Source organism: Rhinoderma darwinii, chromosome 2 (assembly GCF_050947455.1).
Source record: "Rhinoderma darwinii isolate aRhiDar2 chromosome 2, aRhiDar2.hap1, whole genome shotgun sequence".
Taxonomy (NCBI): domain Eukaryota; kingdom Metazoa; phylum Chordata; class Amphibia; order Anura; family Rhinodermatidae; genus Rhinoderma; species Rhinoderma darwinii.
The window spans coordinates 1,002,091-1,026,172 of record NC_134688.1 but is presented as its reverse complement, the minus strand read 5'-3'; the positions used below and the strand labels follow the sequence as shown (position 1 = coordinate 1,026,172).

General features: G+C 47.3%; 1 protein-coding gene across 1 annotated transcript; it reads right to left on the bottom strand.

The window, feature by feature from the left end:
- Positions 1-5,568: 5,568 nt before the first annotated feature.
- On the bottom strand, positions 5,569-22,825 carry SMPD1 (sphingomyelin phosphodiesterase 1). The gene is made up of 5 exons (XM_075851270.1): positions 21,931-22,825; positions 19,622-19,793; positions 12,755-12,831; positions 11,080-11,225; positions 5,569-7,068 (listed from the first exon to the last, which is right to left on the bottom strand). Exons 1-5 carry the CDS (start codon positions 22,683-22,685, stop codon positions 6,674-6,676), a joined length of 1,545 nt encoding a protein of 514 aa, XP_075707385.1. The 5' UTR covers positions 22,686-22,825; the 3' UTR covers positions 5,569-6,673.
- Positions 22,826-24,082: the final 1,257 nt, after the last annotated feature.

Sequence of the window (24,082 nt, the reverse complement as noted above, 5' to 3'; positions counted from 1 at the left end):
GGGGTGTAGGTGTAAGTATATAAGGGTGAGGTGTTGGTGTAAGTATATAAGGGTGAGGTGTAGGTGTAATATATAAGGGTGGGGTGTAGGTGTAAGTATATATGGGTGGGGTGTAGGTGTAAGTATATAAGGGTGGGGTGTAGGTGTAAGTATATAAGGGTGGGGTGTAGGTGTAAGTATATAGGGGTGGGGTGTAGGTGTAAGTATATAAGGGTGGGGTGTAGGTGTAAGTATATAAGGGTGGGGTGTAGGTGTAAGTATATAAGGGTGAGGTGTAGGTGTAAGTATATAAGGGTGGGGTGTAGGTGTAAGTATATAAGGGTGGGGTGTAGGTGTAAGTATATATGGGTGGGGTGTAGGTGTAAGTATATAAGGGTGAGGTGTAGGTGTAAGTATATAAGGGTGAGGTGTAGGTGTAAGTATATAAGGGTGGGGTGTAGGTGTAAGTATATAAGGGTGGGGTGTAGGTGTAAGTATATAAGGGTGGGGTGTAGGTGTAAGTATATAAGGGTGGGGTGTAGGTGTAAGTATATAAGGGTGAGGTGTAGGTGTAAGTATATAAGGGTGAGGTGTAGGTGTAAGTATATAAGGGTGAGGTGTAGGTGTAAGTATATAAGGATGAGGTGTAGGTGTAAGTATATAAGGGTGAGGTGTAGGTGTAAGTATATAAGGGTGGGGTGTAGGTGTAAGTATATAAGGGTGAGGTGTAGGTGTAAGTATATAAGGGTGGGGTGTAGGTGTAAGTATATAAGGGTGGGGTGTAGGTGTAAGTATATAAGGGTGAGGTGTAGGTGTAAGTATATAAGGGTGGGGTGTAGGTGTAAGTATATAAGGGTGGGGTGTAGGTGTAAGTATATAAGGGTGGGGTGTAGGTGTAAGTATATAAGGGTGGGGTGTAGGTGTAAGTATATAAGGGTGAGGTGTAGGTGTAAATATATATGGGTGGGGTGTAGGTGTAAGTATATAAGGGTGAGGTGTAGGTGTAAGTATATAAGGGTGAGGTGTAGGTGTAAGTATATAAGGGTGGGGTGTAGGTGTAAGTATATATGGGTGGGGTGTAGGTGTAAGTATATAAGGGTGGGGTGTAGGTGTAAGTATATAAGGGTGGGGTGTAGGTGTAAGTATATAAGGGTGGGGTGTAGGTGTAAGTATATAAGGGTGGGGTGTAGGTGTAAGTATATAAGGGTGAGGTGTAGGTGTAGGTGTAAGTATATAAGGGTGAGGTGTAGGTGTAAGTATATAAGGGTGGGGTGTAGGTGTAAGTATATAAGGGTGGGGTGTAGGTGTAAGTATATAAGGGTGAGGTGTAGGTGTAAGTATATATGGGTGGGGTGTAGGTGTAAGTATATAAGGGTGAGGTGTAGGTGTAAGTATATAAGGGTGGGGTGTAGGTGTAAGTATATAAGGGTGGGGTGTAGGTGTAAGTATATATGGGTGGGGTGTAGGTGTAAGTATATAAGGGTGGGGTGTAGGTGTAAGTATATAAGGGTGAGGTGTAGGTGTAAGTATATAAGGGTGGGGTGTAGGTGTAAGTATGTAAGGGTGGGGTGTAGGTGTAAGTATATAAAGGTGGGGTGTAGGTGTAAGTATATAAGGGTGAGGTGTAGGTGTAAGTATATAAGGGTGGGGTGTAGGTGTAAGTATGTAAGGGTGGGGTGTAGGTGTAAGTATATAAAGGTGGGGTGTAGGTGTAAGTATATAAGGGTGGGGTGTAGGTGTAAGTATATAAGGGTGGGGTGTAGGTGTAAGTATATAAGGGTGGGGTGTAGGTGTAAGTATATAAGGGTGTGGTGTAGGTGTAAGTATATAAGGGTGGGGTGTAGGTGTAAGTATATAAGGGTGGGGTGTAGGTGTAAGTATATAAGGGTGGGGTGTAGGTGTAAGTATATAAGGGTGAGGTGTAGATGTAAGTATATAAGGGTGAGGTGTAGGTGTAAGTATATAAGGGTGGGGTGTAGGTGTAAGTATATAAGGGTGGGGTGTAAGTATATAAGGGTGTGGTGTAGGTGTAAGTATATAAGGGTGAGGTGTAGATGTAAGTATATAAGGGTGGGGTGTAGTTGTAAGTATATAAGGGTGAGGTGTAGGTGTAAGTATATAAGGGTGAGGTGTAGATGTAAGTATATAAGGGTGGGGTGCAGGTGTAAGTATATAAGGGTGAGGTGTAGGTGTAAGTATATAAGGGTGGGTTGTAGGTGTAAGTATATAAGGGTGGGGTGTAGGTGTAAGTATATAAGGGTGAGGTGTAGGTGTAAGTATATAAGGGTGAGGTGTAGGTGTAAGTATATAAGGGTGAGGTGTAGATGTAAGTATATAAGGGTGGGGTGTAGGTGTAAGTATATAAGGGTGAGGTGTAGGTGTAAGTATATAAGGGTGGGGTGTAGGTGTAAGTATATAAGGGTGGGGTGTAGGTGTAAGTATATAAGGGTGGGGTGTAGGTGTAAGTATATAAGGGTGGGGTGTAGGTGTAAGTATATAAGGGTGAGGTGTAGGTGTAGGTGTAAGTATATAAGGGTGAGGTGTAGGTGTAAGTATATAAGGGTGAGGTGTAGGTGTAAGTATATAAGGGTGGGGTGTAGGTGTAAGTATATAAGGGTGAGGTGTAGGTGTAGGTGTAAGTATATAAGGGTGGGGTGTAGGTGTAAGTATATAAGGGTGGGGTGTAGGTGTAAGTATATAAGAGTGGGGTGTAGGTGTAAGTATATAAGGGTGAGGTGTAGGTGTAAGTATATAAGGGTGAGGTGTAGGTGTAAGTATATAAGGGTGAGGTGTAGATGTAAGTATATAAGGGTGTGGTGTAGGTGTAAGTATATAAGGGTGAGGTGTAGGTGTAAGTATATAAGGGTGGGGTGTAGGTGTAAGTATATAAGGGTGGGGTGTAGGTGTAAGTATATAAGGGTGGGGTGTAGGTGTAAGTATATAAGGGTGGGGTGTAGGTGTAAGTAAATAAGGGTGAGGTGTAGGTGTAAGTATATATGGGTGGGTTGTAGGTGTAAGTATATAAGGGTGAGGTGTAGGTGTAAGTATATAAGGGTGAGGTGTAGGTGTAAGTATATAAGGGTGGGGTGTAGGTGTAAGTATATATGGGTGGGGTGTAGGTGTAAGTATATAAGGGTGGGGTGTAGGTGTAAGTATATAAGGGTGATGTGTAGGTGTAAGTATATAAGGGTGAGGTGTAGGTGTAGGTATATAAGGGTGAGGTGTAGGTGTAAGTATATAAGGGTGGGGTGTAGGTGTAAGTATATAAGGGTGGGGTGTAGGTGTAAGTATATAGGGGTGAGGTGTAGGTGTAAGTATATAAGGGTGAGGTGTAGGTGTAAGTGTATAAGGGTGGGGTGTAGGTGTAAGTATATAAGGGTGGGGTGTAGGTGTAAGTATATAAGGGTGGGGTGTAGGTGTAAGTATATAAGAGTGAGGTGTAGGTGTAAGTATATAAGGGTGAGGTGTAGGTGTAAGTATATAAGGGTGAGGTGTAGATGTAAGTATATAAGGGTGAGGTGTAGGTGTAAGTATATAAGGGTGGGGTGTAGGTGTAAGTATATAAGGGTGGGGTGTAGGTGTAAGTATATAAGGGTGGGGTGTAGGTGTAAGTATATAAGGGTGAGGTGTAGGTGTAGGTGTAAGTATATAAGGGTGAGGTGTAGGTGTAAGTATATAAGGGTGGGGTGTAGGTGTAAGTATATAAGGGTGGGGTGTAGGTGTAAGCATATAAGGGTGAGGTGTAGGTGTAAGCATATAAGGGTGGGGTGTAGATGTAAGTATATAAGGGTGGGTGTAGGTGTAAGTATATAAGGGTGGGGTGTAGGTGTAAGTATATAAGGGTGAGGTGTAGGTGTAAGTATATAAGGGTGAGGTGTAGGTGTAAGTATATAAGGGTGAGGTGTAGATGTAAGTATATAAGGGTGAGGTGTAGGTGTAAGTATATAAGGGTGGGGTGTAGGTGTAAGTATATAAGGGTGGGGTGTAGGTGTAAGTATATAAGGGTGGGGTGTAGGTGTAAGTATATAAGGGTGAGGTGTAGGTGTAGGTGTAGGTGTAAGTATATAAGGGTGAGGTGTAGGTGTAAGTATATAAGGGTGGGGTGTAGGTGTAAGTATATAAGGGTGGGGTGTAGGTGTAAGTATATAAGAGTGAGGTGTAGGTGTAAGCATATAAGGGTGAGGTGTAGGTGTAAGCATATAAGGGTGAGGTGTAGGTGTAAGTATATAAGGGTGGGGTGTAGGTGTAAGTATATAAGGGTGGGGTGTAGGTGTAAGTATATAAGGGTGGGGTGTAGGTGTAAGTATATAAGGGTGGGGTGTAGGTGTAAGTATATAAGGGTGAGGTGTAGGTGTAAGTATATAAGGGTGGGGTGTAGGTGTAAGTATATAAGGGTGGGGTGTAGGTGTAAGTATATAAGGGTGTGGTGTAGGTATATAAGGGTGAGGTGTAGGTGTAAGTATATAAGGGTGGGGTGTAGGTGTAAGTATATAAGGGTGGGGTGTAGGTGTAAGTATATAAGGGTGTGGTGTAGGTGTAAGTATATATGGGTGGGGTGTAGGTGTAAGTATATAAGGATGAGGTGTAGGTGTAAGTATATAAGGGTGGGGTGTAGGTGTAAGTATATAAGGGTGGGGTGTAGGTGTAAGTATATAAGGGTGGGTGTAGGTGTAAGTATATAAGGGTGGGGTGTAGGTGTAAGTATATATGGGTGGGGTGTAGGTGTAAGTATATAAGGGTGGGGTGTAGGTGTAAGTATATATGGGTGGGGTGTAGGTGTAAGTATATATGGGTGAGGTGCAGGTGTAAGTATATAAGGGTGGGGTGTAGGTGTAAGTATATAAGGGTGAGGTGCAGGTGTAAGTATATATGGGTGGGGTGTAGGTGTAAGTATATATGGGTGGGGTGTAGGTGTAAGTATATATGGGTGGGGTGTAGGTGTAAGTATATAAGGGTGAGGTGCAGGTGTAAGTATATATGGGTGGGGTGTAGGTGTAAGTATATAAGGGTGAGGTGTAGGTGTAAGTATATATGGGTGGGGTGTAGGTGTAAGTATATAAGGGTGGGGTGTAGGTGTAAGTATATAAGGGTGAGGTGTAGGTGTAAGTATATATGGGTGAGGTGTAGGTGTAAGTATATATGGGTGGGGTGTAGGTGTAAGTATATAAGGGTGAGGTGCAGGTGTAAGTATATATGGGTGGGGTGTAGGTGTAAGTATATAAGGGTGAGGTGTAGGTGTAAGTATATATGGGTGAGGTGTAGGTGTAAGTATATAAGGGTGGGGTGTAGGTGTAAGTATATAAGGGTGAGGTGTAGGTGTAAGTATATATGGGTGGGGTGTAGGTGTAAGTATATAAGGGTGGGGTGTATGTGGCCGGGTCTGGCATCGTTTCTCTTATATACAGAGATGGATTTCTTATGGATTTGTTTTCAGTTTATGTTTTGTACTTTTCTATAAAATGAAAGAGTTACACCTACGGGGGGGGGGGGGGGGGGTCTGGGGATGTGCTGGGACACGAGGGGACAGGGACACGCCACACACAGAATTCAGGTAAAAGTCATGATGAAATATTTTCCAGGATGAGAGTGTTTGTTACACACAGAGATGTTTTATTGTTGGAGATATTCATTTATTGCAGACAATCGGATTGTACAATCTTTATTGGCTCGCACTTCATATCACAGCCGCAGGATTAGTAACATCTCAGGTCCAGCACGGCAGATTCTCCACCAGTCCAGGCAGTCCTTTTATTATTCATTTACAATATTACAGATAATAATAATAATAATAATAATAATGATGATGATATTGATGATGAAGATGATGATGATGATGATGATATTGATGATGAAGATGATGATGATGAGGATGATATTGATGATAATAATAATGATGGATGATTATGATATTGATGATGATGATGATATTGATGATGAAGATGATGATGATTTGTGGAGATGATATTGATGATGATGATGATGATGATGATATTGATGATGATATTGATGATGATGATGATGATGAAGATGATGATGATTTGTGGAGATGGGATCATTGTGACCTCCATGATTTTGAGGCAGATTTTGCTGTGTGTGCGATGATTGAGGTGGGGGAGGGGGAGCACTGGTGTCTATACTGGGGTAGGTGGTGGATTGGGCTGGGGTGGTATTTGCTGCTATACAGGGAGGTAGAGTGTTTTATCCCTTTAAGCATGGTGTGTGATAGGTTCACCCCTCGAGGACCTGTAAACTGTTGTGGGTCCCGGGTGTCCGGCTCCTCGGGTCACACATGATATGTTGTGTGGGGGGGACCGTCCACCGTGAGACTCAATCACCGATAAGAAATGTGCAAATAATCAAGAGCTCGGACTGATCTGTCCACCCAGGTTACAGCGGGTGTCCATGAGGCCTCCTGAGATGCCGGGCTGTGTCCTCGGGACCTCCGGCCTTGTCTCAGCCTCGGCCTCCTCTCATTCCTACGGGTCCGTTCTGTCCAGAGATTATTATGAAGATTTCAGAAACATTTCTAAGGACAATAAATTAATATTTCTCATTAATCTCATTTCATCTCGAGAATTTGTCTGTTGTTCTGAGTGATATTTCCACCGTGGAGCGGAGGCTCTGACTTTGTGTGGAGTCTGCGGACACTTCTGGGGGATTCATCAGGTCTCCATCATAAAGGGCGGGCGACTCTTCAGCAAAGAGACTTCCTTTTCTGGGCTGGTTTTCCACTGAGGTCCAGATCTTTACACAGCCGAAGGTCATTGGACCTCCCAGTCCGCAGGGCACACAGAACATTGGTCTTACAGGACTCCTGGCAGACCTCCCCTACATGTCCCTTGTGGTGGAGAAACCAGAAGGTCTGGAAAAGCCGATCATCCCGGAGGAATCTCTGCACCAGGTCCTCCCAGTCAGCCGGATAAGCAGATTTCATGGCGTAGGTGTTGAGGGCGCTGTACAGGAGGCTCCAGCGCGGAACCTCGTTTGGCCTCTTGTTGGCTTCAGTCAGATTCAGAATATATGTCTCGTGGTCTAACACCACATGGGAGCTGTCGGGGTACTCGCCATCTACCTGGTACACACGGAAGCCTGGAGAAGAAGAAAACATGTATGAAGTCCTCCACAAAACACACATCAAGTAGAGAAGACATGGTGGACACAACCTAGCCGCACACTAGAGATGGTGGACACAACCTGGCAGCACATTAGAGATGGTGGACACAACCTGGCCGCACACTAGAGATGGTGGACACAACCTGGCCGCACACTAGAGATGGTGGACACAACCTGGCCGCACACTAGAGATGGTGGACACAACCTGGCCGCACTATAGAGATGGTGGACACAACCTGGCCGCACTATAGAGATGGTGGACACAACCTGGCCGCACACTAGAGATGGTGGACACAACCTGGCCGCACCATAGAGATGGTGGACACAACCTGGCCGCACCATAGAGATGGTGGACACAACCTGGCCGCACCATAGAGATGGTGGACACAACCTGGCCGCACTATAGAGATGGTGGACACAACCTGGCCGCACTATAGAGATCGTGGACACAACCTGGCCGCACTATAGAGATGGTGGACACAACCTGGCCGCACTATGGAGATGGTGGACACAACCTGGCCGCACTATAGAGATGGTGGACACAACCTGGCCGCACTATAGAGATGGTGGACACAACCTGGCCAAACTATAGAGATGGTGGACACAACCTGGCCGCACTATAGAGATGGTGGACACAACCTGGCCAAACTATAGAGATGGTGGACACAACCTGGCCGCACCATAGAGATAATGGATTGGCCACTAGTTGGATTTAGACCATCTTCAGCCGATTGTTGTTGCCTTCACTTGATACAAACGAGCGGAGCAAATATCAGTGGAAAAGTGTAATAGGATGTGTTTGTAAAGTGAGGTCTGCTGCCGCATTAGATTTATTCAGTCGTTATCAAAAAGAAAGGGAGCAGTCCACTATGGCCATAATACTATGCTGGAACAGGTCTAGCTGTAGGGATCACCGGGACTTCTACATTGTACTATACAGGAACAGGTCTAGCTGTTGGGATCACCGGGACTTCTACATTGTACTATACAGGAACAAGTCTAGATGTAGGGATCACCGGGACTTCTACATTGTACTATGCAGGAACAGGTATAGCTGTAGGGATCAACGGGACTTCTACATTGTACTACGCAGGAACAGGTCTAGCTGTAGGGATCACCGGGACTTCTACATTGTACTATACAGGAACAGGTCTAGCTGTAGGGATCACCAGGACTTCTACATTGTACTATACAGGAACAGGTCTAGCTGTAGGGATCACCAGGACTTCTACATTGTACTATGCAGGAACAGGTCTAGCTGTAGGGATCACCGGGACTTCAACATTGTACTATGCAGGAACAGGTCTAGCTGTAGGGATCACCGGGACTTCTACATTGTACTATGCAGGAACAGGTCTAGCTGTAGGGATCACCAGGACTTCTACATTATACTATGCAGGAACAGGTCTAGCTGTAGGGATCACCAGGACTTCTACATTATACTATACAGGAACAGGTCTAGCTGTAGGGATCACCAGGACTTCTACATTGTAATATGCAGGAACAGGTCTAGCTGTAGGGATCACCAGGACTTCTACACTGTACTATGCAGGAACAGGTCTAGCTTTAGGGATCACCGGGACTTCTACATTGTACTATGCAGGAACAGGTCTAGCTGTAGGGATCACCAGGACTTCTACACTGTACTATGCAGGATCAGGTCTAGCTGTAGGGATCACCGGGACTTCTACATTGTACTATGCAGGAACATGTCTAGCTGTAGGGATCACCAGGACTTCTACATTGTACTATGCAGGAACAGGTCTAGCTGTAGGGATCACCAGGACTTCTACATTGTACTATACAGGAACAGGTCTAGCTGTAGGGATCACCAAGACATCTACATTGTACTATACAGGAACAGGTCTAGCTGTAGGGATCACCAGGACTTCTACATTGTAGGGGTGTCACCTTGATACATATGGGTATTTCCAGGGTACAGGACCCTTTTCTTGATCTCCAGTTCTGGGGTTACTTTTCCGTGGTACACATCACACACAACATTAGAAGACCACACGTCGTCTGCCCACAATGCCACCCGTGACCCAATTACGGTCGTATTTCCTTACACTGACTCGTCCTCCACGTCCTTCATTATTGTAACAACCAGTAAATTTCTTCTTCTCTTCCGCCGGGAAATATTCTAATTTACATCGGTCTCTGGGAAGACTTGGTGACATCTCATCTGGCTGCCAATCTCATGTGTCCGAACAGCAATGTCGCACATAAACCCCTACTGCTGCGTAACGAGGCCGGGCGGAGACTCGGGTGTCTCGGTAGACTGCAGGAAAACCTCATGGCGGCCATATTGGTCATCACCAGAGAGAAAGACCAACGTAATCAACACCTTGACGGACGAGGACGACTTCTGTTACCGGGCGGTGACCCGCGCTCCCTCGATGGTTGTGAGGAAGGTGGCGGGCAGAAGGGGACGTAACGCGTTGTGGGGAGGAACATGAAACCTACAGTTTAGAAATGACTCTCCAGAGGGTCAGTACCAGTGATGGCCGGGGTGTAGCTCTGATCTGTCTGGTGGCTTGGGTGTAGCTCTGATCTGTCTGGTGACCGGGGTGTAGCTCTGATCTGTCTGGTGGCCGGGGTGTAGCTCTGACCTGTCTGGTGGCCGGGGTGTAGCTCTGATCTGTCTGGTGGCCGGGGTGTAGCTCTGATCTGTCTGGTGGCCGGGGTGTAGCTCTGATCTGTCTTGTGGCCGGGGTGTAGCTCTGATCTGTCTGGTGGCTGGGGTGTAGCTCTGATCTGTCTGGTGGCCGGGGTGTAGCTCTGATCTGTCTGGTGGCCGGGGTGTAGATCTGATCTGTCTGGTGACCGCGGTGTAGATCTGATCTGTCTGGTGGCCGGGGTGTAGCTCTGACCTGTCTGGTGACCGGGGTGTAGCTCTGATCTGTCTGGTGGCCGGGGTGTAGATCTGATCTGTCTGGTGGCCGGGGTGTAGCTCTGATCTGTCTGGTGGCCGGGGTGTAGCTCTGATCTGTCTGGTGGCCGGGGTGTAGCTCTGATCTGTCTGGTGGCCGGGGTGTAGCTCTGATCTGTCTTGTGGCCGGGGTGTAGCTCTGATCTGTCTGGTGACCGGGGTGTAGCTCTGATCTGTCTGGTGACCGGGGTGTAGCTCTGATCTGTCTGGTGGCCGGGGTGTAGCTCTGATCTGTCTGGTGGCCGGGGTGTAGCTCTGATCTGTCTGGTGACCGGGGTGTAGCTCTGATCTGTCTGGTGGCCGGGGTGTAGCTCTGATCTGTCTGGTGGCCGGGGTGTAGCTCTGATCGGTCTGGTGGCCAGGGTGTAGCTCTGATCTGTCTGGTGGCCGGGGTGTAGCTCTGATCTGTCTGATGGCCGGGGTGTAGCTCTGATCTGTCTGATGGCCGGGGTGTAGCTCTGATCTGTCTGGTGGCCGGGGTGTAGCTCTGATCTGTCTGGTGGCCGGGGTGTAGCTCTGATCTGTCTGGTGGCCGGGGTGTAGCTCTGATCTGTCTGGTGACCGGGGTGTAGCTCTGATCGGTCTGGTGGCCAGGGTGTAGCTCTGATCTGTCTGGTGGCCTGGGTGTAGCTCTGATCTGTCTGATGGCCGGGGTGTAGCTCTGATCTGTCTGGTGGCCGGGGTGTAGCTCTGATCTGTCTGGTGGCCGGGGTGTAGCTCTGATCTGTCTGGTGGCCGGGGTGTAGCTCTGATCTGTCTGGTGGCCGGGGTGTAGCTCTGATCTGTCTGGTGGCCGGGGTGTAGCTCTGATCTATCTGGTGACCGGGGTGTAGCTCTGATCTGTCTGGTGGCCGGGGTGTAGCTCTGATCTGTCTGGTGGCCGGGGTGTAGCTCTGATCTGTCTGGTGGCCGGGGTGTAGCTCTGATCTGTCTGGTGGCCGGGGTGTAGCTCTGATCTATCTGGTGACCGGGGTGTAGCTCTGATCTGTCTGGTGGCCGGGGTGTAGCTCTGATCTGTCTGGTGGCCGGGGTGTAGCTCTGATCTGTCTGGTTACCTGGGTTCAGGTTGATGAAGGTGGTGACACTGGGGGCGATAAAGGCCACAGACAGCGGGCGGGATAACGTCTCCTCATCATAGAAGATCTCAAACTCATCCAGGTGCGTGTGACCGAAGAACTGTGCAGCAATGGTGCTCTCATACCTAGGGACAAGATGAGGAGAAGAAGGGGTTACTGGGGGACAAAAATGCTTAAAGGGGTTGGCTAGAATTAAGAAAAAGCGTATGCTATTTTTTTCTAGAAACAGCACCACTCCTGTCTAAAGGCTTTGTCTGGTATTGCAGTTCAGCTGTAGTCACTAGGGATGAGCTGCAATAGAAGACATGGACATGTGTGGTGCATAGAAGACCCTTGAAAAACCCCAGTAATACAGCCCACCACCAGAGGGAGCCCTCGAGGAGTCACATCATATGGGACCCACAGAGGAAAGCAGGGGCGGGGCAAGGAGAAGTTATGCCCCTCCCTCTCCACCTACCACTCTCTGTTATCTGCCCTCTGTGTCTCTAGGACTGATAGAGCCGGTTGGTCGGTGTATTACAGAATCAGCGCTACTAATAATTAGAATAAATTGTAAAACCCTCCTATCATCTGTAAATACAGAATGTTCCCCTCCCCCTCACGTCACGGCGCGACACCCTAGGCAGGTATCACGCTCACCTCCTCCTCACTTGTCTGCTATAACATTGAGTGCGGGTGGAAAAGATTCCTAAACGTTTCCTTCCTCCGGAGCTGAGATCCCGCAGCTGAGGTCGCCGGGGAGCGCATGAAATCATTATGAGAAAAGCAAAGGAGAGCGCGGAGCAGAAACGAAAAGATATGACGATTTACAAGAAGCGCTGCGCAACCGGTCCTTACACCACGTCCTTACGCCACGTCCTCACACCCCCGTCCTCACACCCCGTCCTCACACCCCCGTCCCTACATCCCTGTCCCTACATCCCCGTTCCTACACCCCCCGTCCCAACACCCCCGTCCCAACACCCCCGGTCATACACCATGTCCCTACACCCCCGTCCCAAAATTCCCGTCCCTACACCACGTCCTCACACCCCCGTCCTCACACCGCCGTCCTCACACCCCGTTCTAACATCACAACCCTACACCCCCGTCCTCACACCTTGTCCTTACGCCACGTCCTAACACCACGTCCCTACGCCACCGTCCCTACGCCACCGTCCTTAGATCATGTCCCTACACCCCTATCCTTACACCACGTCCTAACACCACAGCCTAACACCCGTCCTAACTCCACGTCCCTACACCACCGTCCTAACACCCCCATCCTCACACCACGTCCTCACACCACATCCTAATGCCACGTCCTTACACCACCTCCTAACACCTTGTCCCTACACCCCCATCCCAACACCCCCGTCCTTGCAGCACGTCGCTACACCACATCCATACACCCCAGTCCCCAAACCCCAGTCCCTAAACCCCAGTCCCTATACCGCCATCCCCAAACCACGGCCTAACACCCGTCCTAACACCACGTCACTACCCCCTTGTCCTAACACCACGTCCTAAAACCACGTCCCTACACCCGCGTCCCTACACCCGCATCCCTACACCCGCGTCACTACACCCCCGTCCCTACACCTGCGTCCTGCACTGTGACTCCGTGATACGTGACTCAACTGGGGATTAAACTTTAGAAAATTGAGATACCAACCTGTTCACAATCCGGTAATAATTCCAGCTCCAGCTCTTCAGGCAGATCCCAGGGGGAATGTGACCAATGATGTGAACCTGATAATAACCAAGAGAAAAAGAAGTCCATAATGTCACCCACAGAGCTGACACTCACGCACAATGCATCAGAGAAACCCAACATTACAAAGTGACATCTGATAATAAACAAATATCAATCAGATCATCAATAATCATCAGAATCAAAAGGATAAGCAGGAGCAGTCTAGTGATAGGAAGATCATAGAGGGTATACATGTCTGATCACAGTGTAATTATATTATATATCAGTGATGTCAGTAACAGGGGGCGGGGCTGTGACAACCTCTCACACATGATATACAGGCTGGTTGTCAGTAGTGATAGATGAATAGCTGTTACTGTATATAAGATGTGTGGATCTCATGTCTGATCACAGTGTAATTATATTATATATCAGTGATGTCAGTAACAGGGGGCGGGGCTGTGACAACCTCTCACACATGATATACAGGCTGGTTGTCAGTAGTAATAGATGAATAGCTGTCACTGTATATAAGATGTGTGGATCTCATGTCTGATCACATGTAATTATATTATATATCAGTGATGTCAGTAACAGGGGGCGTGGCTGTGACAACCTCTCACACATGATATACAGGCTGGTTGTCAGTAGTAATAGATGAATAGCTGTGACTGTATATAAGATGTGTGGATCTCATGTCTGATCACAGTGTAATTATATTATATATCAGTGATGTCAGTAACAGGGGGCGGGGCTGTGACAACCTCTCACACATGATATACAGGCTGGTTGTCAGTAGTGATAGATGAATAGCTGTTACTGTATATAAGATGTGTGGATCTCATGTCTGATCACAGTGTAATTATATTATATATCAGTGATGTCAGTAACAGGGGGCGGGGCTGTGACAACCTCTCACACATGATATACAGGCTGGTTGTCAGTAGTAATAGATGAATAGCTGTCACTGTATATAAGATGTGTGGATCTCATGTCTGATCACATGTAATTATATTATATATCAGTGATGTCAGTAACAGGGGGCGTGGCTGTGACAACCTCTCACACATGATATACAGGCTGGTTGTCAGTAGTAATAGATGAATAGCTGTGACTGTATATAAGATGTGTGGATCTCATGTCTGATCACAGTGTAATTATATTATATATCAGTGATGTCAGTAACAGGGGGCGGGGCTGTGACAACCTCTCACACATGATATACAGGCTGGTTGTCAGTAGTAATAGATGAATAGCTGTTACTGTATATAAGATGTGTGGATCTCATGTCTGATCAGTGTAATTATATTATATATCAGTGATGTCAGTAACAGGGGGCGGGGCTGTGACAACCTCTCACACATGGTATACAGGCTGGTTGTCAGTAGTAATAGATGAATAGCTGTGACTGTATATAAGATGTGTGGATCTCATGTCTGATCACAGTGTAATTATATTATATATCAGTGATGTCAGTAACAGGGGGCGGGGCTGTGACAACCTCTCACACATGATATACAGGCTGGTTGTCAGTAGTAATAGATGAATAGCTGTCACTGTATATAAGATGTGTGGATCTCATGTCTGATCACATGTAATTATATTATATATCAGTGATGTCAGTAACAGGGGGCGTGGCTGTGACAACCTCTCACACATGATATACAGGCTGGTTGTCAGTAGTAATAGATGAATAGCTGTGACTGTATATAAGATGTGTGGATCTCATGTCTGATCACAGTGTAATTATATTATATATCAGTGATGTCAGTAACAGGGGGCGGGGCTGTGACAACCTCTCACACATGATATACAGGCTGGTTGTCAGTAGTAATAGATGAATAGCTGTTACTGTATATAAGATGTGTGGATCTCATGTCTGATCAGTGTAATTATATTATATATCAGTGATGTCAGTAACAGGGGGCGGGGCTGTGACAACCTCTCACACATGGTATACAGGCTGGTTGTCAGTAGTAATAGATGAATAGCTGTGACTGTATATAAGATGTGTGGATCTCATGTCTGATCACAATGTAATTATATTATATATCAGTGATGTCAGTAACAGGGGGCGGAGCTGTGACAACCTCTCACACATGGTATACAGGCTGGTTGTCAGTAGTAATAGATGAATAGATGTGACTGTATATAAGATGTGTGGATCTCATGTCTGATCACATGTAATTATATTATATATCAGTGATGTCAGTAACAGGGGGCGGGGCTGTGACAACCTCTCACACATGATATACAGGCTGGTTGTCAGTAGTGAAAGATGAATAGCTGTTACTGTATATAAGATGTGTGGATCTCATGTCTGATCACAATGTAATTATATTATATATCAGTGATGTCAGTAACAGGGGGCGGGGCTGTGACAACCTCTCACATATGATATACAGGCTGGTTGTCAGTAGTAATAGATGAATAGCTGTTACTGTATATAAGATGTGTGGATCTCATGTCTGATCACAGTGTAATTATATTATATATCAGTGATGTCAGTAACAGGGGGCGGGGCTGTGACAACCTCTCACACATGATATACAGGCTGGTTGTCAGTAGTAATAGATGAATAGCTGTGACTGTATATAAGATGTGTGGATCTCATGTCTGATCACAATGTAATTATATTATATATCAGTGATGTCAGTAACAGGGGGCGGGGCTGTGACAACCTCTCACACATGATATACAGGCTGGTTGTCAGTAGTAATAGATGAATAGCTGTGACTGTATATAAGATGTGTGGATCTCATGTCTGATCACAGTGTAATTATATTATATATCAGTGATGTCAGTAACAGGGGGCGGGGCTGTGACAACCTCTCACACATGATATACAGGCTGGTTGTCAGTAGTAATAGATGAATAGCTGTTACTGTATATAAGATGTGTGGATCTCATGTCTGATCTCAATGTAATTATATTATATATCAGTGATGTCAGTAACAGGGGGCGGGGCTGTGACAACCTCTCACACATGATATACAGGCTGGTTGTCAGTAGTAATAGATGAATAGCTGTGACTGTATATAAGATGTGAGGATCTCATGTCTGATCACAGTGTAATTATATTATATATCAGTGATGTCACTAACAGGGGGCGGGGCTGTGACAACCTCTCACACATGATATACAGGCTGGTTGTCAGTAGTAATAGATGAATAGCTGTTACTGTATATAAGATGTGTGGATCTCATGTCTGATCACAGTGTAATTATATTATATATCAGTGATGTCAGTAACATGGGCGGGGCTGTGACAACTTCTCACACATGATATACAGGCTGGTTGTCAGTAGTAATAGATGAATAGCTGTGACTGTATATAAGATGTGTGGATCTCATGTCTGATCACAGTGTAATAATATTATATATCAGTGATGTCAGTAACAGGGGGCGGGGCTGTGACAACCTCTCACACATGATATACAGGCTGGTTGTCAGTAGTAATAGATGAATAGCTGTGACTGTATATAAGATGTGTGGATCTCATGTCTGATCACAGTGTAATAATATTATATATCAGTGATGTCAGTAACAGGGGGCGGGGCTGTGACAACCTCTCACACATGATATACAGGCTGGTTGTCAGTAGTAATAGATGAATAGCAGTTACTGTATATAAGATGTGTGGATCTCATGTCTGATATATAATATAATTACACTGTGATCAGACATGAGATCCACACATCTTATATACAGTAACAGCTATTCATCTATTACTACTGACAACCAGCCTGTATATCATGTGTGAGAGGTTGTCACAGCCCCGCCCCCTGTTACTGACATCACTGATATATAATATAATTACATTGTGATCAGACATGAGATCACACATCTTATATACAGTAACAGCTATTCATCTATTACTACTGACAACCTGCCTGTATATCATGTGTGAGAGGTTGTCACAGCCCCGCCCCCTGTTACTGACATCACTGATATATAATATAATTACACTGTGATCAGACATGAGATCCACACATCTTATATACAGTAACAGCTATTCATCTATTACTACTGACAACCAGCCTGTATATCATGTGTGAGAGGTTGTCACAGCCACGCCCCCTGTTACTGACATCCCTGATATATAATATAATTACATTGTGATTAGACCTGAGATCCACACATCTTATATACAGTAACAGCTATTCATCTATTACTACTGACAACCAGCCTGTATATCATGTGTGAGAGGTTGTCACAGCCCCGCCCCCTGTTACTGACATCACTGATATATAATATAATTACACTGTGATCAGACATGAGATCCACACATCTTATATACAGTAACAGCTATTCATCTATTACTACTGACAACCAGCCTGTATATCATGTGTGAGAGGTTGTCACAGCCCCGCCCCCTGTTACTGACATCACTGATATATAATATAATTACATGTGATCAGACATGAGATCCACACATCTTATATACAGTAACAGCTATTCATCTATTACTACTGACAACCAGCCTGTATACCATGTGTGAGAGGTTGTCACAGCCCCGCCCCCTGTTACTGACATCACTGATATATAATATAATTACATGTGATCAGACATGAGATCCACACATCTTATATACAGTCACAGCTATTCATCTATTACTACTGACAACCAGCCTGTATATCATGTGTGAGAGGTTGTCACAGCTCCGCCCCCTGTTACTGACATCACTGATATATAATATAATTACACTGCGATCAGAAATGAGATCCACACATCTTATATACAGTAACAGCTATTCATCTATAACTACTGACAACCAGCCTGTACATCATGTGTGAGAGGTTGTCACAGCCCCGCCCCCTGTTACTGACATCACTGATATATAATATAATTACACTGTGATCAGACATGAGATCCACACATCTTATATACAGTAACAGCTATTCATCTATTACTACTGACAACCTGCCTGTATATCATGTGTGAGAGGTTGTCACAGCCCCGCCCTCTGTTACTGACATCACTGATATATAATATAATTACATTGTGATCAGACATGAGATCCATATCTTATATACAGTAACAGCTATTCATCTATTACTACTGACAACCAGCCTGTATATCATGTGTGAGAGGTTGTCACAGCCCCGCCCCCTGTTACTGACATCACTGATATATAATATAATTACACTGTGATCAGACATGAGATCCACACATCTTATATACAGTAACAGCTATTCATCTATTACTACTGACAACCAGCCTGTATATCATGTGTGAGAGGTTGTCACAGCCCTGCCCCCTGTTACTGACATCACTGATATATAATATAATTACACTGTGATCAGACATGAGATCCACACATCTTATATACAGTAACAGCTATTCATCTATTACTACTGACCACCAGCCTGTATACCATGTGTGAGAGGTTGTCACAGCCCCGCCCCTGTTACTGACATCACTGATATATAATATAATTACACTGTGATCAGACATGAGATCCACACATCTTATATACAGTAACAGCTATTCATCTATTACTACTGACAACCAGCCTGTACATCATGTGTGAGAGGTTGTCACAGCCCCGCCCCCTGTTACTGACATCACTGATATATAATATAATTACACTGTGATCAGACATGAGATCCACACATCTTATATACAGTCACAGCTATTCATCTATTACTACTGACAACCAGCCTGTATATCATGTGTGAGAGGTTGTCACAGCTCCGCCCCCTGTTACTGACATCACTGATATATAATATAATTACACTGTGATCAGACATGAGATCCACACATCTTATATACAGTAACAGCTATTCATCTATTACTACTGACCACCAGCCTGTATATCATGTGTGAGAGGTTGTCACAGCCCCGCCCCCTGTTACTGACATCACTGATATATAATATAATTACACTGTGATCAGACATGAGATCCACACATCTTATATACAGTAATAGCTATTCATCTATTACTACTGACAACCAGCCTGTATATCATGTGTGAGAGGTTGTCACAGCTCCGCTCCCTGTTACTGACATCACTGATATATAATATAATTACATTGTAGTCAGACATGAGATCCACACATCTTATATACAGTAACAGCTATTCATCTATTACTACTGACAACCAGCCTGTATATCATGTGTGAGAGGTTGTCACAGCCCCGCTCCCTGTTACTGACATCACTGATATATAATATAATTACATGTGATCAGAACTGTGGGCACTGTATGACACTATTATGTGGGCACTCTATGACACTATTATGTGGGCATGGTATGACACTATTATGTGGGCACAGTATGACATTATTATGTGATTACTGTATGACATCAGTATTTGGGCACTGTATGATGCTATGTGGGCACTGTATGACACTATCATGTGGGCACTGTATGACATTATTATGTGGGCACTCTATGACACTATTATGTGGGCACTCTATGACACTATTATGTGGGCACTCTATGACACTATTATGTGGGCACTCTATGACACTATTATGTGGGCACTTTTCTGCTGTATTATATAGTATATGGGCAATGTACAGAAGTTGGATCGGCACAGTGTGCAGCATTTATATTCTTCTAGAGTGGTTGGCAGTTGTGACATCATGGAATGGCCACAACAAGATCGTCAGCTTCAATTTCTGGTTTGTAGAATTGATAAGTGGGTTCTAGTAAAAGTGGGGCACAACTGCTGAACGTGGGGGTGTTGAGTCTCTGTGTCTAGGGCTGCAGGAGATGTATATACAGCACTACCTTATCACCACAACCCTCATCTCAGGAGATCTAGCAGAATATATGGAGGTCCTATAAATATGGACATTATAACCATCTATGAGAGTCCTGGGACCTCCGGAAGCCTCACCTTCTCCTGATTGTTCTCAGCCTCCTGCAGTACCTTCACCAACCACTGGAGTTGCCCCGCGGGATCCGTGTAATTTATCAACAGCCAGAAATTCTCCGTAGAACAAAAGTTCATGTTCAGAGATACCAAGCGCAAGCCCGGCGCAACCATCACCGCATAAAAACCGGCGGTCCTGTAAAAGCCAAACACGGAGGATCTTACTGGTCAGACAAGACACTACAGAGAGAAAAGTATGTGCCCCCCCCCCTCACATTACACTACAGAGAGAAAAGTATGTGCCCCCCTCACATTACACTACAGACAGAAAAGTACGTGCCCCCCCCCCCCCACATTATACTACAGAGAGAAGTATGTGCCCCCTCAACATTACACTACAGGGAGAAGTATGTGCCCCCCCATTACACTACAGAGAGAAGTATGTGCCCCCCCCGTATTACATTACAGAGAGAAGTATGTGCCCCCCCACATTACACTACAGGAAGAAAGTATGTGACCACCTCACCCCCATATTCACCTCCTGGAGCTTTTATAATGTCCCATTATAAATCCAGAGACATTAATTTGGAGTCCTCCCCCTTGTAGTAAAACATCTTCCACTCTCCTGGGGGTTTTCTACAAGATTTGGGGGTCTGTGGGAATTTTTGCCCCTTCATCCGCAAGAATATTTGTGAGGTCAGAAACGGATGTCGGGGGAAGGGGCCGGGCACGTAATCTCCATTCTAGTTCATTATAAAAGGTGTTGGATGGGGTTGAGGATAGTACCCTGTGCGGCCAATCAAGTTCTTACACGACCAACCAAACAACCAACCAACCGACCAACCAACCGACCAACCAACCGACCGACCAACCGACCGACCAACCAACCAACCAGCCAACCGACCCACCAACCAGCCAACCGACCCACCAACCAGCCAAACAACCAACCGACCCACCAACCAGCCAAACAACCAACCAACCAGCCAACCTTAAAACCAACCGACCCACCAACAAGCCAACCAGCCTAACATCCAACCAATCGCCCCACTAACCAGCCAACCGACTAACCAACCAACCAGCCAACCGACCAACCAGCAGCCAGCCAACCAACCGACCGACCCACCAACCAGCCAACCAACCAACCGACCCACCAACCAGCCAAACAACCAACCAACCAGCCAACCAACCGACTAACCAACCAACCGCCCCACCAACCAGCCAACCAACCAACCAGCCAGCCAACCAACTGACCCACCAGCCAACCGACCAACCAGCCAGCCAACCGACCAACCAGCCAGCCAACCGACCAACCAGCCAGCCAACAGACCAACCAGCCAGCCAACCAACTGACCGACACAGCAACCAACCAACCAACCGACTAACCAACCAACCAACCAACCAACTGACCCACCAACCAGCCAACCAGCCAGCCAACCAACCGACCGACCCACCAACCAGCCAGCCAACCAACCGACCGACCCACCAACCAGCCAATCAACCAACCGACCCACCAACCAGCCTAACAACCAACCAGCCAACCGACTAATCAACCAAACAGCCAGACGACCAACCAACCGACCGACCCACCAACCAGCCTAACAACCAACCAACCGCCCCACCAACCAGCCAACCGACTAACCAGCCAACTGACCAACCAACCAACCGACCCACCAATAAGCCAACCAACCGACCCACCAACTAACCAGCCAACCGAACAACCAGCCAGCCAGCCAACCGACCCACCAACCAGCCAACCAAGCGACCCACCAACCAGCCAAACAACCAACCAACCGCCCCACCAACCAGCCAACCGACTAACAAACCAGCCAACTGACCAACCAGCCAACCAACCAGCCGACCCACCAACCAGCCAACCGACCCACCAACCAGCCGACCCACCAACCAACTGCCCCACCAACCAGCCAACCGACCAACCAACCAGTCGTGTCTTTATGGATCTTGTGCACTGGTTCGCCGTCATGAGGAACAGAAAAGACCGAACCCCAAACTGTTCCCACAAAGTTGGAGGCTACAATTTTGCAGAATGTCTCGTGAGCTGAAGAATTAACCCTTCACTGGAACCAAGGGGCCGATCCTTGAAAAACACAGATACCGCAGCGTCTCCGCACAGATCCCGCACCTTCTCCGCACAGATCCCGCAGCTTCTCCGCACAGATCCCGCAGCTTCTATGCACAGAACCCGCAGCTTCTACGCACAGATCCCGCAGCGTCTACGCACAGATCCCGCAGCGTCACATATATATATATATATATATATATAGTGTATATACGGAGGTAACGAAGTTGTGAGCAGATAGAAGGACATGTCTCACCTGAGCGTCTCCAGTGCAGCAGTCGGCAGCCAACCTTCCCATTCCTGTGCCATGGCGTGGTAGAGCCAGTTGCTAGACAGGTTCCCATACACTGATGGGGGTGGGAAGCCATTGACGGGGGCACTCTCATGGTTCCCCACAGCCGGGTACACCGGTACCTCTCCCAGATATTTCCTAATGAGGCCAGTAATCGTTGTGAGGGCTTCCAGCTGCTGTGCCCGGGTCTGTTCCCACACGTTGTGAGCGGGTATATCACCCGTCCAGTACACCCGCTCATACGCTCCACTGGTGGCCACATGTTGGAGGAGAGACTCAATGGTGTGAAGAGGAAGGTCACAGGTGCTGTACTCCCCCCAGTATCCTGAGGGATGAAGACCACCTGACGACGAGTGGTTGCGGCAGCACAGCGGCTCCTTGCAGGTAGCGGGCGCCCCAGGAGAATAGCCGCGGTCCCAGTGAATGTCTGTGAGGAACAAGACTCGGGAGACAGGAGAACCCGGCTGGGGTGGGACAGGGGGGTGGACGGGGGGTTTGGGCACAGGGGGGAGGGTAATATTCCAGTTTGAGCCAATGTCCCAGTGTCCACAGTCTGTGCCCAGGAGAAGCCCACAAACCTCTGAGGGGCGCAGCACCGACATCACCCAGGCAGTGATCACATCCCGCTTAAAGAGCTGCACCGCTTGTTGGCAGACGCTGGATTCAGCCATATGTAAAGTCCTACAAACCTTCACCGCGACCTCGGCCACCAGCTCCATGTTACTCTCTACCTGGAAGATACAGAAATGTCAGTGACGACCACGAGCCCATGTCAGGGGGAAGGAGAGGGTCCAGCTCCACCCGAGTGGAGAGAGGGAGGCGCGAGTGGAGAGGTAAAGGCGCGAGAGGAGAGGGGAGGGCGCGAGCGGAGAGGGGAGGGCGCGAGCGGAGAGGGGAGGGCGCGAGAGGAGAGGGCAGGGCGCGAGCGGAGAGGGGAAGGCGCGAGCGGAGAGGGGAAGGCGCGTGCGGAGAGGGGAAGGCGCGAGCGGAGAGGGGAAGGCGCGAGCGGAGAGGGGAAGGCGCGAGAGGAGAGGGGAAGGCGCGAGAGGAGAGGGGAAGGCGCGAGAGGAGAGGGGAAGGCGCGAGCGGAGAGGGGAAGGCGCGAGCAGAGAGGGGAAGGCGCGAGCAGAGAGGGGAAGGCGCGAGCAGAGAGGGGAAGGCGCGAGCAGAGAGGGGAAGGCGCGAGAGGGGAAGGCGCGAGAGGAGAGGGGAAGGCGCGAGAGGAGAGGGGAAGGCGCGAGAGGAGAGGGGAAGGCGCGTGCAGAGAGGGGAAGGCGCGAGCGGAGAGGGGAAGGCGCAGTAGTGAAGCTGCGTTATATTTAGACCGTCACTGGGTTACACGTTGTACGTTTTTCGCTGTTGTTGTCGCTCTTGTGTTTGAGCAGCAAATCTGTTACTCAATCACCAGTGAAAGATTCTTGTCTTATTTATTGTTGAGATCGGGCAGCGTGATTAACCCCCTCACTGCTGGATGGATCTGGCAGCGTGATTAACCCCCTCACTGCTGGATGGATCTGGCAGCGTGATTAACCCCCTCACTGCTGGATGGATCTGGCAGCGTGATTAACCCCCTCACTGCTGGATGGATCTGGCAGCGTGATTAACCCCCTCACTGCTGGATGGATCTGGCAGCGTGATTAACCCCCTCACTACTGGATGGATCTGGCAGCGTGATTAACCCTCTCACTACTGGATGGATCTGGCAGCGTGACTAACCCCCTCACTGCTGGATGGATCTGACAGGATGAAGCATGGTTAAACCCCTCACTACTGGATGGATCTGGCAGCATGAAGCATGATTAACCCCCTCACTGCTGGATGGATATGGCAGTATGAGTATTAACCTCTTCCTACACATAAGACAGAAGGAAAATAAAAAATAATTAAAAATGAAGCGTTGTTAACCCATTCCCTGCTGGATAGAAGATGAACGTCCTGTAAATAACCCCTTCCTGCTTGGTCTCTATAACATGACACCCCTCCCCCATAACAGCAATGAGGACATTAACTCTTTATACACCTTCATCCCCTCTAGATGTGGACCCCAGAGTAATGTGTTTTCCAAATGTGCTGCAGGATTAACCCTTTCCTGAGGAGCTGCACAGGCACAATTACC

Excerpts from the sequence above, each read along its gene's own strand:
- SMPD1 (XM_075851270.1), bottom strand. The coding sequence starts at position 22,685 with ATGGAGCTGGTGGCCGAGGTCGCGGTGAAGGTTTGTAGGACTTTACAT. Across the intron at positions 19,794-21,930 it reads GCTGCACTGGAGACGCTCAG|GACCGCCGGTTTTTATGCGG; the intron begins GTGAGACATGTC and ends TGGCTTTTACAG. Across the intron at positions 12,832-19,621 it reads CTGAGAACAATCAGGAGAAG|GTTCACATCATTGGTCACAT; the intron begins GTGAGGCTTCCG and ends GGTTATTATCAG.